General features: G+C 44.8%; 1 protein-coding gene across 1 annotated transcript; it reads left to right on the top strand.

Moving 5' to 3' along the window:
* The first annotated feature begins 451 nt into the window (after nt 1–451).
* Nucleotides 452–11789, top strand: LOC115406118 (25-hydroxycholesterol 7-alpha-hydroxylase-like). Its single transcript, XM_030116024.1, has 7 exons — nt 452–564; nt 5803–5939; nt 6466–6561; nt 9338–9934; nt 10843–11049; nt 11123–11301; nt 11496–11789. Exons 1-7 carry the CDS (start codon nt 452–454, stop codon nt 11787–11789), a joined length of 1623 nt encoding a protein of 540 aa, XP_029971884.1.
* Nucleotides 11790–12175: the final 386 nt, after the last annotated feature.

Below are 12175 nucleotides of genomic sequence, written 5' to 3'. Positions count from 1 at the left end.
CACACACACACATATACTGTATATATATATAACAAGCATCATGTTTGTGATAATAAACAATAACACAAACAAAATACAGAAATGATGGAGCAGATATAAGACATACTTTCACATCATTATTCACATTATACAATCTCTCTCTCTCTCTCTCTCTCTCTCTCTCTCTCTCTCTCTCTCTCTCTCTCTCTCTCTCTCTCTCTGCTCCCACACCTGCAGTGAAGAGCAGAGGGAGAAGGGGAGGGGCACAGAGCACCTTAACAAGTATCTGAGTGCCGGAGTTAGCTGATTGCACATTAGGGCTGACAGAGAGGCTGCTCTAACAAACTCTGCCGGGAGCAGAAAACAAACCAAAAAATATCAGTCTCAACGTGCTAGTATCGATCTGATGCTAATACTAATTTTAGTATCGTTACTATCGATATTCGGATCGATCCGCCCACCCCTGCCCACCATGGACGTGTGGAGTCTCTGGACGCTCGGATCGTCCAGCTGCATCATGTTCACGTGCGCGCTGCTGGTGGTGGTCAGCCTGCTGTTCGTGGTGCACTACACCAGCAGGAAGAGGTGAGTCCGAGCCGAGCCGAAATAACCTGAATGCTCCCGGAGCGCTGCAGCCAGGGAAAACTCTCTGTTCTGTTCCCTCAGTTGTTTTATACACACACACACACACACACACACACACACACACACACACACACACACACACACACACAGACACACACAGACACACACACAGACACACACACACACACACACACACACACATCAGTTTCAGTAGAAGAGGCCTCTCAGCTGAAGTTGTCTGACTGTATTAGAAGCTCAGCTGGATCCTGTCTGATTGTTTCTTCATGTGAACCCAGGATTGTTTGGATGACAGGAGACGCTCCATCACTTCTCGGATCCCTCTCTCTGTTTGGCATTTTCCTCTGCTGCAGAACATGATTAGAGAAACCACAGTCCCTCCTGCTGGTGCGAGGGCTCAGATATGTGAGATATTTCTGTGATTTTCCACCAAATTGTAGAAATCCCAAGCAATGCAGAAAAGTTGATTGCACTTAACTGCTTATTAACTCAATTAATGGAGTCTTCTGAGAGCTCATATGCACACAAAGGACCTCCTTTGTCAATTGACTAAGGACCCAACTCATGAAAAACCTGTCAATCTGAACTAACCTGTTTCTGAACTACCATTTGTTGACTTAGCTCCTCCTGAAACATCTGCTTTACAAGTTCTCTGAGGCCCCTTTTCCATCAAAACTAATCAGGTGCTGGTTCGGTGCCGGGGCCAAGTTGGTTCAAATCTCATTTCCCCAAAAAACCAGTTTGCTTTTCCGCTGACAAGGAGCCGAGTTGGAGCCACATCATTGAGTCACCGTAAAATGCCAGTACTGATGTACTGTGGACCTAGCCGCTCACACACAAACCAAAACAACAATGGAGGACTTCCAAAAAGTGTTTCTGGCTGTCTATTTTTCATGGCGAGCTATCAAAGCACCATCAAGCTATTAGCGACTGCTCACCTCGTCTCACCAGTTTGAGAAAAAAGGTAAATATCAAAGACATTTTATTACTTAACAGTGAACGTGTTACTGTTGGTCTAGCTGCTAATGAGTACGCTAGCATCAATCATGTAGCAGTTAAACAAATTCAGTAAGTTTATGATGATGACAATGTTTATCTTTATAGATGATCTTAAAGCCATACTTCAACATTTTGGCAAATTGGCCCATTTAGCGCAATTTCTTAGTCATTTCGAACAGCATACTTTCTTTTTTGTGAAGGCGAGCTGTTGTTTATTCAGAGGTGAGTCGGGGAAGGTTTTCGGGACGGACACAATGGAAGTGGATGGTATTTTTGTTCCCCCTGGTCAAACTCATCAAATACCAAATCCAACAACCCCCAAACACTTTGGTGGACACTTTATAATCCGCACATTCACTACGCTGTGGAACACCAAATCACAACTGTGTGCTTGTTTACGCCCTGCTGTCATGATGTGATTAAATTTCCACATCTGTCATAAACTTCTCCTAAAAATTGAATTACTTTTCTATAAGTAGTGCATGTAGACAGATCATGTAAACACAATATTGTGCAACTGTAGGTTATTTTTACCTGCATGGTGTGTTGGTAACACAAACATATGACACAAAACATACATTTGTTCTTACAGCTGCTTTTATTTACAAAACACTGCAAAAACACACCAAAGATAAACACTATACAGTCATTGGGAAAGCAGTTCAGTTCTGTTTTCATTTTTGGGCCAAGCTCTTATCACCATTCTGTTCATGATGATGTACATTTGCTGGATGTTCTCCTGTAACACCGATGTGAGCTCCTCTTTCCCTTCCTGCTCCAGGTGCTGCACCTCCGGATGCTCCATCAGACCGGTGTTCGAAACAAGCTTCATTTTGCTGTATGATAGTACAGGAACAAAAACACCTTTTAATAAATATTCTCGATATTCATAAGCAAATCAATAAATTTTGTAACCTGTTGTCATGAGTTAGCATTCACATTCTGTAAACAAACGTTACTGGGTTGGGTCTGGAGGACGTTGATCCAGACGTCCTGCAGGAGGGTACCGGTGAATTGCTGAACGGTACCGGTGAACTGTTTGATGGGATTGGTGAGGTGCGGGAGTGCTCCGGTGAACTGTGTTGGGGTTTGTGATTGGTAATTGGGAATAAATTACTGAAGTAATGATTACTGGGAGTAATTGATTACTTTGAGTAATTTAGTTACTTATTAATTTGAGTAAATTGTGATTTACCAATTAACAATTGCAGGTCATTCACAGTGGATCACCAATAACAATTGATTACGGCGTAATAAACTGTTTAAAGTGTAGCAGCAAGTAATTTAACCCAACATCAATTATTATTAATCAGAATAAACTTATTTATTCGTTAATAATGTCAAATAATCAGCTTTTTGGGAATGGAGTAGACCACAGAGTGATTTAACCATCAAATCGTTGATTAACCAGGTGTTACTAATTAATCAATAATGCCACAAATGACCATTTACTGGAAATGGGTAAATTACAGAAAATGAGCTGAGAGAAGTTGTGAATTATGCATTAAATTAACCGGTGGTTTATTTAATAATTCTGGGGCACCACCACAACTACTGATTTTCATTCTCAAAGATGGAAAGTTAATTTAAAGGAGCACAGCACAGTTTGCTCATTTTATGCGAAACACTGACCCCTGCAGGCCTTAGGCGTAACTGTAGCTTAGTGAAAAGCTCGTGGCTGTGGCTTGTGCCCATGTACGTGCACAGAAGAGGGGAACTCCTTCCTCGCTCTTTTAGCAGCGCTCGAGTAAAATGTAAGTTTCTTTTGCCTGGTGGGGTCTGTGCTGGAGTTGTGGCAGTGCTAGAAGCCGGTCTTTTCTTACTTTCTGGAAGCTCCATTCTCAGTACTGCTCAGTTGTTGCTGCTAAGCGTCTGGCGGAGTAATGGCGGACAAATCGAAACTTAAGGATTACCAGGCCAGCGGGAGTGCGCATTACGTCATGCTCAGAGCGATTCGTACCCGAATCACTCATAATGCTGTGCCTTCAGTGCCCTGCACAGGAAAATAGGAGCGACTGCGATCTTGCAAAAATAGCTCTTGCTGCCCATCAGGCAAAAGTGAAAACGTGTGTGGGTGTGAATAATTGAAAATTTAATATTTAAAACTGCGCTGTACCCCTTTAAGCTGGTTGTTAATCTTTGGTTAAACAACCGTCAAATCCTGAATGTGGCAGAACGAGTAGTGATGTGGACACAAGAAAAACTAAAAGCCGGGACAGCGCCACCTGGGGACTTGCACCCCAGGATCTCAATGATAAATACAATTTCACAAAAACAAGGACCAGCAGGTTCAAAGGATTCACTGGGACACAAAACGTGAGTTCAAATTAAAACAAATTTTATTAAATTCCAAATGTTAAAATTAGCAGACTAACTCAAAACTAACTAGGGGTTTAGGCCCGCCAAAGAAAACTGAACTGGGCAGGGCCGGGCCTTACCATAACAGTGGTAACACAAAAGGGGGAGGATCCGAAAACACAGCACCCGTGACACAGCAAACCAAAAGAAAAGAAAAAAAGAAAAAACCCAAACAATTAAACTCATGCAATGATGGTGGCCCTCCCATACCTAAACAATATTCTGAGAAAAAAATGAGTTTATTGCGGACCCCCTCCCATTGACGCAATGCATTTTGATTTTTGCAGGTGGCGCTGTAGAGACAATTTTTAAATCCCAATATTGAAACACATATTAAGAAAAAAAATTTCGCCAGAACTGAATTTTGTGCAAAATTTGGTGAGTTTTTGAGCATGTTTAGGGGGTCAAATTCCAGTTTAAAGAGCAGAAGAAGAAGAAGAAGAAGACGAAGAAAGAAAGAAAGAAAGAAAGAAGGAAAGAATATTTTTTGCAAAAACAATATGCGATTTTTTTTTCGCGTTATTTCACCCACATATTATATATTTTCGGAAAGGTCTCGACAAGCCCGGCGTGTCTGTGGGGTGTTTAAGAGTGTGAATGTCTGTGGTCGAGCACTGCTCGACAAGTCATGTTTGTGTGTGGGAGTGTGTGTGTGTTTTCTGTTTGTACGTGTATGTGTGAGTGCATGTCGGTGTGTGTGTTTGGACATGTTGGCCTATGTCTGCGGTCGAGCGTTGCGCGCTCGACTTGTCATTCTTGTGTGTTTTGAGTGTGTGAAAGTCCTTGGTCGAGCGCCGTGCGCTCAACTAATTGTTTTCTGTGTTGCAGAAACAATAGGCCCTTCGCCCTTGGCTGGCCAGGGGCCCGGGCCTAATAATAATAATGATCTCTTTTTCATTAGAGAATTCACTCCATAGGTGATCCACAGTGCTTCTGAATTTGCTGCGCAGCCACTTCAGGGAGCTGGTGGGGGTCAAAGGTCATGGTCAGGGACCCTCAGTGGTGACTAGAAAGAATAAAAATACTATAGCTGGGCCGTTAACGGCGATAACGTGCTGCGTTATCGCGAGACCCTTATCGCGCGAGAAAAGACTTGGTAAAGACTTGGTATTTTAAGCTATTATAAATCATATTTGATGAATTGTAAAATGATTACACACACATTTTGAATGGCCTCGGCAGACTTCAAATGAGCCATTTTAATCACGATTAATCGCGATTAACTCTAAGATTGGGATGCGACTAATCGCGATTAAGAAATTTGGTAACACTTTATTTGAAGCCCCCCTGTATAACACATTATAAATACATTTATAAAGCATTATAATGCCATTATAACACATGTAGCTATAATTATAAACATTCAGAGATGATCACAATGCCAGGACCTAACCCTAACCCCAATCCCATGCTGTATAGTGCTGTATAGTGAATTCTAAAGCATTGTGATCATGTATGAGTGTTTATAACTACTTATAATGTGTTATACCAGGTGCTTAAAGTAAAGTGTTACCAGAAATTTAATCGTTGCCCAACTCTAAAAAATACATCAAAACAAAGTGAGTAAGAGCAAGTAGAAAAAGGAGAATAAATTGAGTAAAAGCTTTTTATAGTAAAAACTGTTCTTTACTGGACATAATGGTGTTTTAAAGCTGTGGGAAATGAGACGTTCGACCAACTGGTGGTTCTTCAGGGAACACATGCAGCTCAGCTTGATCTCAGGTGGCCTGAACTGGTAAATAACGAACTGCAATTCCAACAGCATTTCCAGAGTCCAGCAGATACTGAAGACAGTAACTGTGCGCCAAGTTGTGGCTGACGTTCACATGAAGCGCTGCAGTGTGATTGTGCTGTGTGTTGCAGGAGAAAGGACGAGCCGCCTTTAATCAAAGGCTGGATCCCTTTCCTTGGGAAAGGTCTGGAGTTCGGAAAAGATGCTTATAAGTTCCTGGACAAGCACAAGAGGAAGCATGGAGACATTTTCACGGTCCAGATGGCAGGTTGGTTTGAAAAGTGTTGGAGTTCATTTGTTTCAGGGAATTTGGAAGCTCAAAGGTCCCCAGCCAGAGTGAGAGCCAAAGGTCAACTTATTGAGCAACAACAGCTTCTCAAATTAGATCAGGGATGTCAAACATATTTTAGTTCGGTGGCCACATTCATATCGATTGTTGTGGGATGATGAAATAGAGCCATAAAAACCTTTACACTGAAATTATGAAGTTTTCATTATTGTAGTGATGAAAATGTCGAAAATCAAACAATTACAATGAAAATGATGACAATCTCAATGTGAAGTCAGTTTTAATGAAACCCTCTGGTGCAAAATGAAGTGAAATATCAAAAATAGAAACAAAACTCTTCTCACTGTTGCATTATGCATGTTTTTACAAACTCACCATGACTGCAGGGCTTTGAGGAGGGGGGGGGGGGGGGGGGGCGGGGGGTTGTGCTGTGGGTCTTCAGTCAGGGAGCTGCAGCATCAGGGCATGAACCTGACAGCGGGGCCTCCCTTTGACCTGTTTCCAGTAGCCAACAGCCCCGTACAACAAGTCTTTGGGGATGCGGTCATCATACATTTGGGTGACGTGGCCAAGCCATCGCAAGCGTCTCTGGGTCAGGATGGTAAATATACTGGGCACATCTGCTCTGGCCAGTATGTCGATGTTGAAGACATGGTCCAGCCAAGTGATGCAGTAGTCTGCGAAGGCAGTGTTGGTGGAAAGCGTTAAGCCGGGAGACTCTTTTCTTGGTGTTGGCGGTGAGCATTGGAGTTGTCCGAGACACACTTCGCCAGACGGGCCGTCACTGTCGATGCCTTGCCAATACAGGCATTCAGTTTGGTGACTAGGGAGAGGTTGCTAGAGATTATCGACCCGAGGTAGGTGAACTTGTCCACCACCTCAAGGGAGTGGTCGCCAATGTTAATACTGGGAGCACTACTGACATCCTGGCCCATGGCCTCGGTCTTTTTAAGGCTGACGGTGAAGGCCAAACTCAGAGCAGGCACCAACAAAGCAGTTAATTAGACACTGGAGCGCTTCCTCAGTGTGGGCAACAAGACCAGCATCGTCAACTGGACGATGCCATTCATGTCCTGACTTGATCATACTCTAAAGCTTGGGGGGGGGGAGGGGGGGGGGGGGGGGGGGTGCTTCCAGATCGCTGGAAGAGGGTAAACAGTCCATCCCTGTTGACCAAGTCAAAAGCCTTGGTCAGGTCGATTAAGGCCAAATAGAGGGGTTGTCTCTACTCCCAGCATTTCTCTTTTACCTACCTCACAGAGAAGACCATATCTATGGTTGACCTAGCTACTTTTTTTGTTTTGTTTTTCACCTGTACTGTCCAGCATGGAAGCAGCAGCATGGAGGTTTGGCTGCTGTGCTCATATTTTTCTGCATTTCCGTAGAATTTCAGGAAAAATTAAAATAACAGTACTTTCACGGGACATAATAAATTCATGGTTTGGTCTGAACTGGAAGTAAGATGACCCGTAGCAGTGAGAGCCAACTGCGCTCGGGAGCTGGGGGCTGGTGTCTGATCCCCCAACAGCTGATGCAGGTGGTCTTGAGTACCCTCTCTTATGCATTCTAGAAGGAACTAGAGATGTTTAAAACGAGGGTCTAGAAGACAGGCAATCACTGGGATTGACTGTGTGAGGCCATCAGAGTCCATTTTGAAGCGAGTGACCAGCTTTTTTCGCAGAGTTTTCTTAAAGGTGCGGATCGTACCCAGGTCTGATTCTTGGACACAGAGGGTGGTGTTGATCACGTTGGAAATCACGTGGTAGATGAAAGAGAGGCCCACATGTAACTCTCCACACATCACCTCAGCAGCTTTTGCCAGGGGTGATAGCACAGTAATCAGCTGTTGTATCAGCTCCGAGTGTGACGTTCGTATCTGCAGTGACTGTGTTACAGTCGGCTTCATGACGATTTCATCCTCCAGGACAAATTGCACGGAAATCCTCTGCTCATGCAACCGCTCCAGCATCATGAAAGTGGAATTCCACTGGACGCCATAGTCATTTTGGACTGCTTTTCTTTCAGTGCACAAGTTGCCACTGACGAGTGACGAAAATGACCAACCACATGTCTTGCTGCATCAACAGCCTTGGTGATTTCAAGTAGGTTTAAGCCTGCCTTTATTGCCAACTGTAGAGTGTGCCCAGTGCATTCCATACCTTCTGGGGACTGCTCACAGTGCTCCAAGGCCAGGTTCATCGCTGCAGCATTATCATGCACTGTGCAAAACACCTGCAGTCCCAATGCTTGGATTGTGGCAGAAAAACGACCTGAAATGTTGACACCCGTGTGTCGCTCTGTCATGAGAGACGTAGTTGGCACTCTGGTCTTCAGGTCCCACTCATCTGTAATGTACTGAGCAGTAACTGTGATGTAAGGCTCCATGGTTGCGGATGTCCACAGGTCAGTTGTTACCGACACACTTCTGCCTTGCATCTCCTCCTTGATGCGCTTGAGCAGGCTGTCACACTTCCGTTTGATAATGGCCCAGAGTGTTGTGTGGCTCGGAACTGTGTAGTCTGGTTCGAAAATACTTTTCAGTTCTTTAAAACCTTCAGTATGTACTGCAGCCAGAGGTCTCACGTCTTTAACGATGAAGTTAATGAGTAAATCCGTGATCTGCTCTTTTTTTCTTGTCCGTCATTTGGTTTTTGTGTAGCTGCTCACTGTCCTTTGCACTGGACGACTCTCTGTGCTGCTGCTCACATCACTCAGGTTAGCCAGCGCATGCCTCTTCAGATGGCCGTGCATGACGCTTGTATTTTTGTTGTACTTTAAATTGGACTTGCATATTGTGCAGGTCACTGTGCCGTTTTTTTTCATCCAGGGTGAAATATTTCCACACATGCGATGTGTGTCTGTCAGTCTCTTTTTTTCTGTCAGGCCCACTACCCACGGTTTTACCTGCAGCAGCAGCCATGTCTCCTCTTGTTTAAGTTGGTCTTGTGTTTACGCGCAAAGTGAGGTTACCTCTCCTTTTATGAAGTGACCAAGACTATTGGCTAAATCAAGGGTCACATATCTGCTTAAGCCAATCAGAGGCAGAGTCTGCACTCAAAACACAACCACCTACGACTTGTCGACTCCTCCAAATTTACGTCGACTTGTGCTGTGGAAGTTGACTCATTGACATTTCTGTTAATGCCCTTTTACTGAGTGAAACAAAAACTAAATTATGGGAAAAAATAAACCTTTGCTAAAAGTAAAGTCTTATTTTTGAATATTTTTGATTGTGTTCAAGGACATCACTTATCAATAAGTGTTATCCCAAAACAAAATCAGATGTTAATAAATAAGTCCAACAAGTCTGAAAGTAATGCATCTGAGAGTATGGTCTTTTCACCGGCTGTGTGGTGTTGTTCTCATTTCACCTACAGGTAAATACATGACCTTTGTCTTGGATCCGTTACTGTATCCGTATATCATCAAACACGGCCGGCAGCTCGACTTTCACGAGTTCTCCAACAAGGTGGCGCCTATCACATTTGGGTACCCGCCGGTCCACAGCAAGCTGCATCCTGGGTTGAAGGAGCAGATCCAGCGCTCCTTCAAACTCCTGCAAGGGGAAAGCCTCACCCTGCTGACAGAGAGCATGATGGGTAACCTGATGCTGGTGTTTCGCCAGGATCACCTGGGGCACAGCGACTGGATGAGCGGTAGCATGTACCAGTTCTGTCTGTCTGTCATGTTCGAGGCCACCCTCCTGACCATGTTCGGCTGCGTGTCGAGTGCCCGCCGCCACGGTGGGGTGAGAGCGCTGAGGGATGACTTCGTCAAGTTCGATGACAAGTTCCCCCTGCTCATCGCGCAGGTTCCCATCTGTCTGCTACGGGGAACCAGAGCGATCCGCAAAAAGCTCATCAACTACTTCCTGCCCGACCGCATGTCATGCTGGACCAACATGTCGGAGTTTATCCGCATGCGTATGGAGGTGTTTGACAACTACGAAAACCTGAGAGACGTCGACAAAGCAGGTAGAGTCCTGAAAAGTCAGCAGCTCTTCTCAAAGCTCATGACTACCCAACAATGACACGCAGTGTTTATGAAACTGTAAGATCTGCTCGAATAAAAGAACAAGACCAAACTTGTAATTCCACACTGTGCCACATGGTGGCAATGGGACTCATTTATTCTTTGAGGGCTCAGTATTGCCACCTGAACGACCGTCGTGGTACTGAAGAAATTCTACACACCGCACCTCTGAACACTTGTTCCATAAAAATATACCCTTTCATGCTCCCTTGCGCTCCATAGTCGATGGCATCAGATCAATTGACTTCAGTCTCTTGTATAATTCCAAATACAACACAGTCATTTAAAGGTACTTTTACAAAGAAAAACCAACGCGAGCCACACACAATTAAGCAAGGGACACAGTGGAAAGGAATAACTCCTTTAACAGGCAGAGAGGTAACTCTGAAAACCGTAGAAAAGCAGGTCCAAGAAGACAGATCTCTAACAACTCAAGATATGTCACATCGCTATACTTAATTCCAATTCAGGAACAAAACAGACCAACAGCAAGAAGGGTTTCTCATGGGGGAGCCACGAACACCACCTAGTTTCTTCATGGAAGCCAGAAGAATGGAGACACACCTTGTGGAGGAGAAAAATCAGATAATTCAAGTGTCTGGACCTTAACATTCAACACAACACAACAAAATATTGTTGAGGTTAGAATCAATTGGATTTTCCTCACTTAGCTCACTAGTCAGAGAAAGTTTTGCTCATGTTAGGATGAAGTGTGAGGAAAGAGGAGGAAAGAACTCCTTTAGGGTTAGGGTTTTGTGAGTTTGGGTGGTGTTTGTGTGGGTTTGGCTGAGTTTAAAGGAGGTTTCTGAATCTTTTACTCAGATAAATAACACATTGTCTCCACTCTCAGCTCATCACTTTGCCATGCTTTGGGCGTCTGTGGGGAACACGGTTCCTGCCACCTTCTGGGCCATGTACTACCTGCTGAGCCACCCGGAGGCGCTGCAGGCAGTACGACAGGAGATCCAGGAGGTCTTGAGCCTCAGCGGTGTGGAATTCAGCAATGACACAGATGTGAAGCTACACAGGGAGCAGCTGGACAAGCTCCATTATATGGGTACGTGTGTAAACTGGAGCATATTCAAGACGTGATTGTTTCCTGATCAATAACAGGCCGACGACTTCCTCAGAGAGCACCATCAATGAGAGCTTCCGTCTGTCCTCGGCCTCCATGAACATCCGGGTGGCGCAGGAGGACTTCAGTCTGCAGCTGGGGGAGAGTCGCTCAGTTGCCGTCAGGAAAGGAGACATCATCGCCATGTATCCTCAGATCATGCACCTGGACCCGGAAATCTACGAGGAGCCCAAGGTACAACCAGTGAACTCCTCTTGGTTAGCCTTAGTGTTCAAGTAAATTCAGCTTCATCTGGAGAACACAGAGCACAACACAGTCGTTTCAGCAGAGGCTGGATGTGGTCCACAGGCCCGTTCTGAGGTCAAGCCGAGATAAAAGTTACTTTAATCTTTGAGCTCCTCTCTTGCTTTTTCTCTCTCTGTTATCAGAAGTTCCGATTTGACCGCTACGTTCACAACGGTGCAGAGAAAACGGACTTCTACAAGGACGACCAGAAGCTGAAGTACTACCTGATGCCATTTGGCTCGGGCTCATCCATGTGTCCCGGACGCTACTTTGCCATGAACGAGATAAAGCAGTTCCTGAGCCTGCTGCTGCTGTACTTCGACCTGCAGCTGGAGGACGGGCAGAGCCGCGCTGAGCTCGACCCCAGCAGGGCCGGTCTGGGGATCCTGCTGCCCTCTGCTGACGTCCGATTCCGCTACAGACTGCGAGTTGTCTGACAACAAGACTGAGGGTGGTTACTGACTGGACACTGAATCAGTCATGACAGTGAGTCAGTCAGTCATGTTGGTAAAGGAAGGATCCTGTCCAAACTGTTCCCACAAATTCAGACACGCGAAATAGTCCAAAATGTCTTAGTATGCTGAAGCTTTTAGTTCCTGTCACTGGAACTAAGATACAGATCCAGACTCTCCATAAACAAGTATCCACACCAGAGTCCCCCCTTCAACAAACTTTATACTTGGTACGATGCAGTCAGACAAAAACTGTTGGGAAGCTGTGCAAATACTTTTGGCAATATCGTGTAGGTTTAAAGGTATTCTGTAATGTTTAAACAATGCCGTCTTTGAGTCTCTGTAGCATTCAGTCTGTCCTGGTTCAGCTA

Source organism: Salarias fasciatus, chromosome 18 (genome assembly GCF_902148845.1).
Source record: "Salarias fasciatus chromosome 18, fSalaFa1.1, whole genome shotgun sequence".
NCBI classification, from domain to species: Eukaryota; Metazoa; Chordata; class Actinopteri; order Blenniiformes; family Blenniidae; genus Salarias; species Salarias fasciatus.
This window is presented reverse-complemented; position numbering and strand designations above follow the sequence as displayed.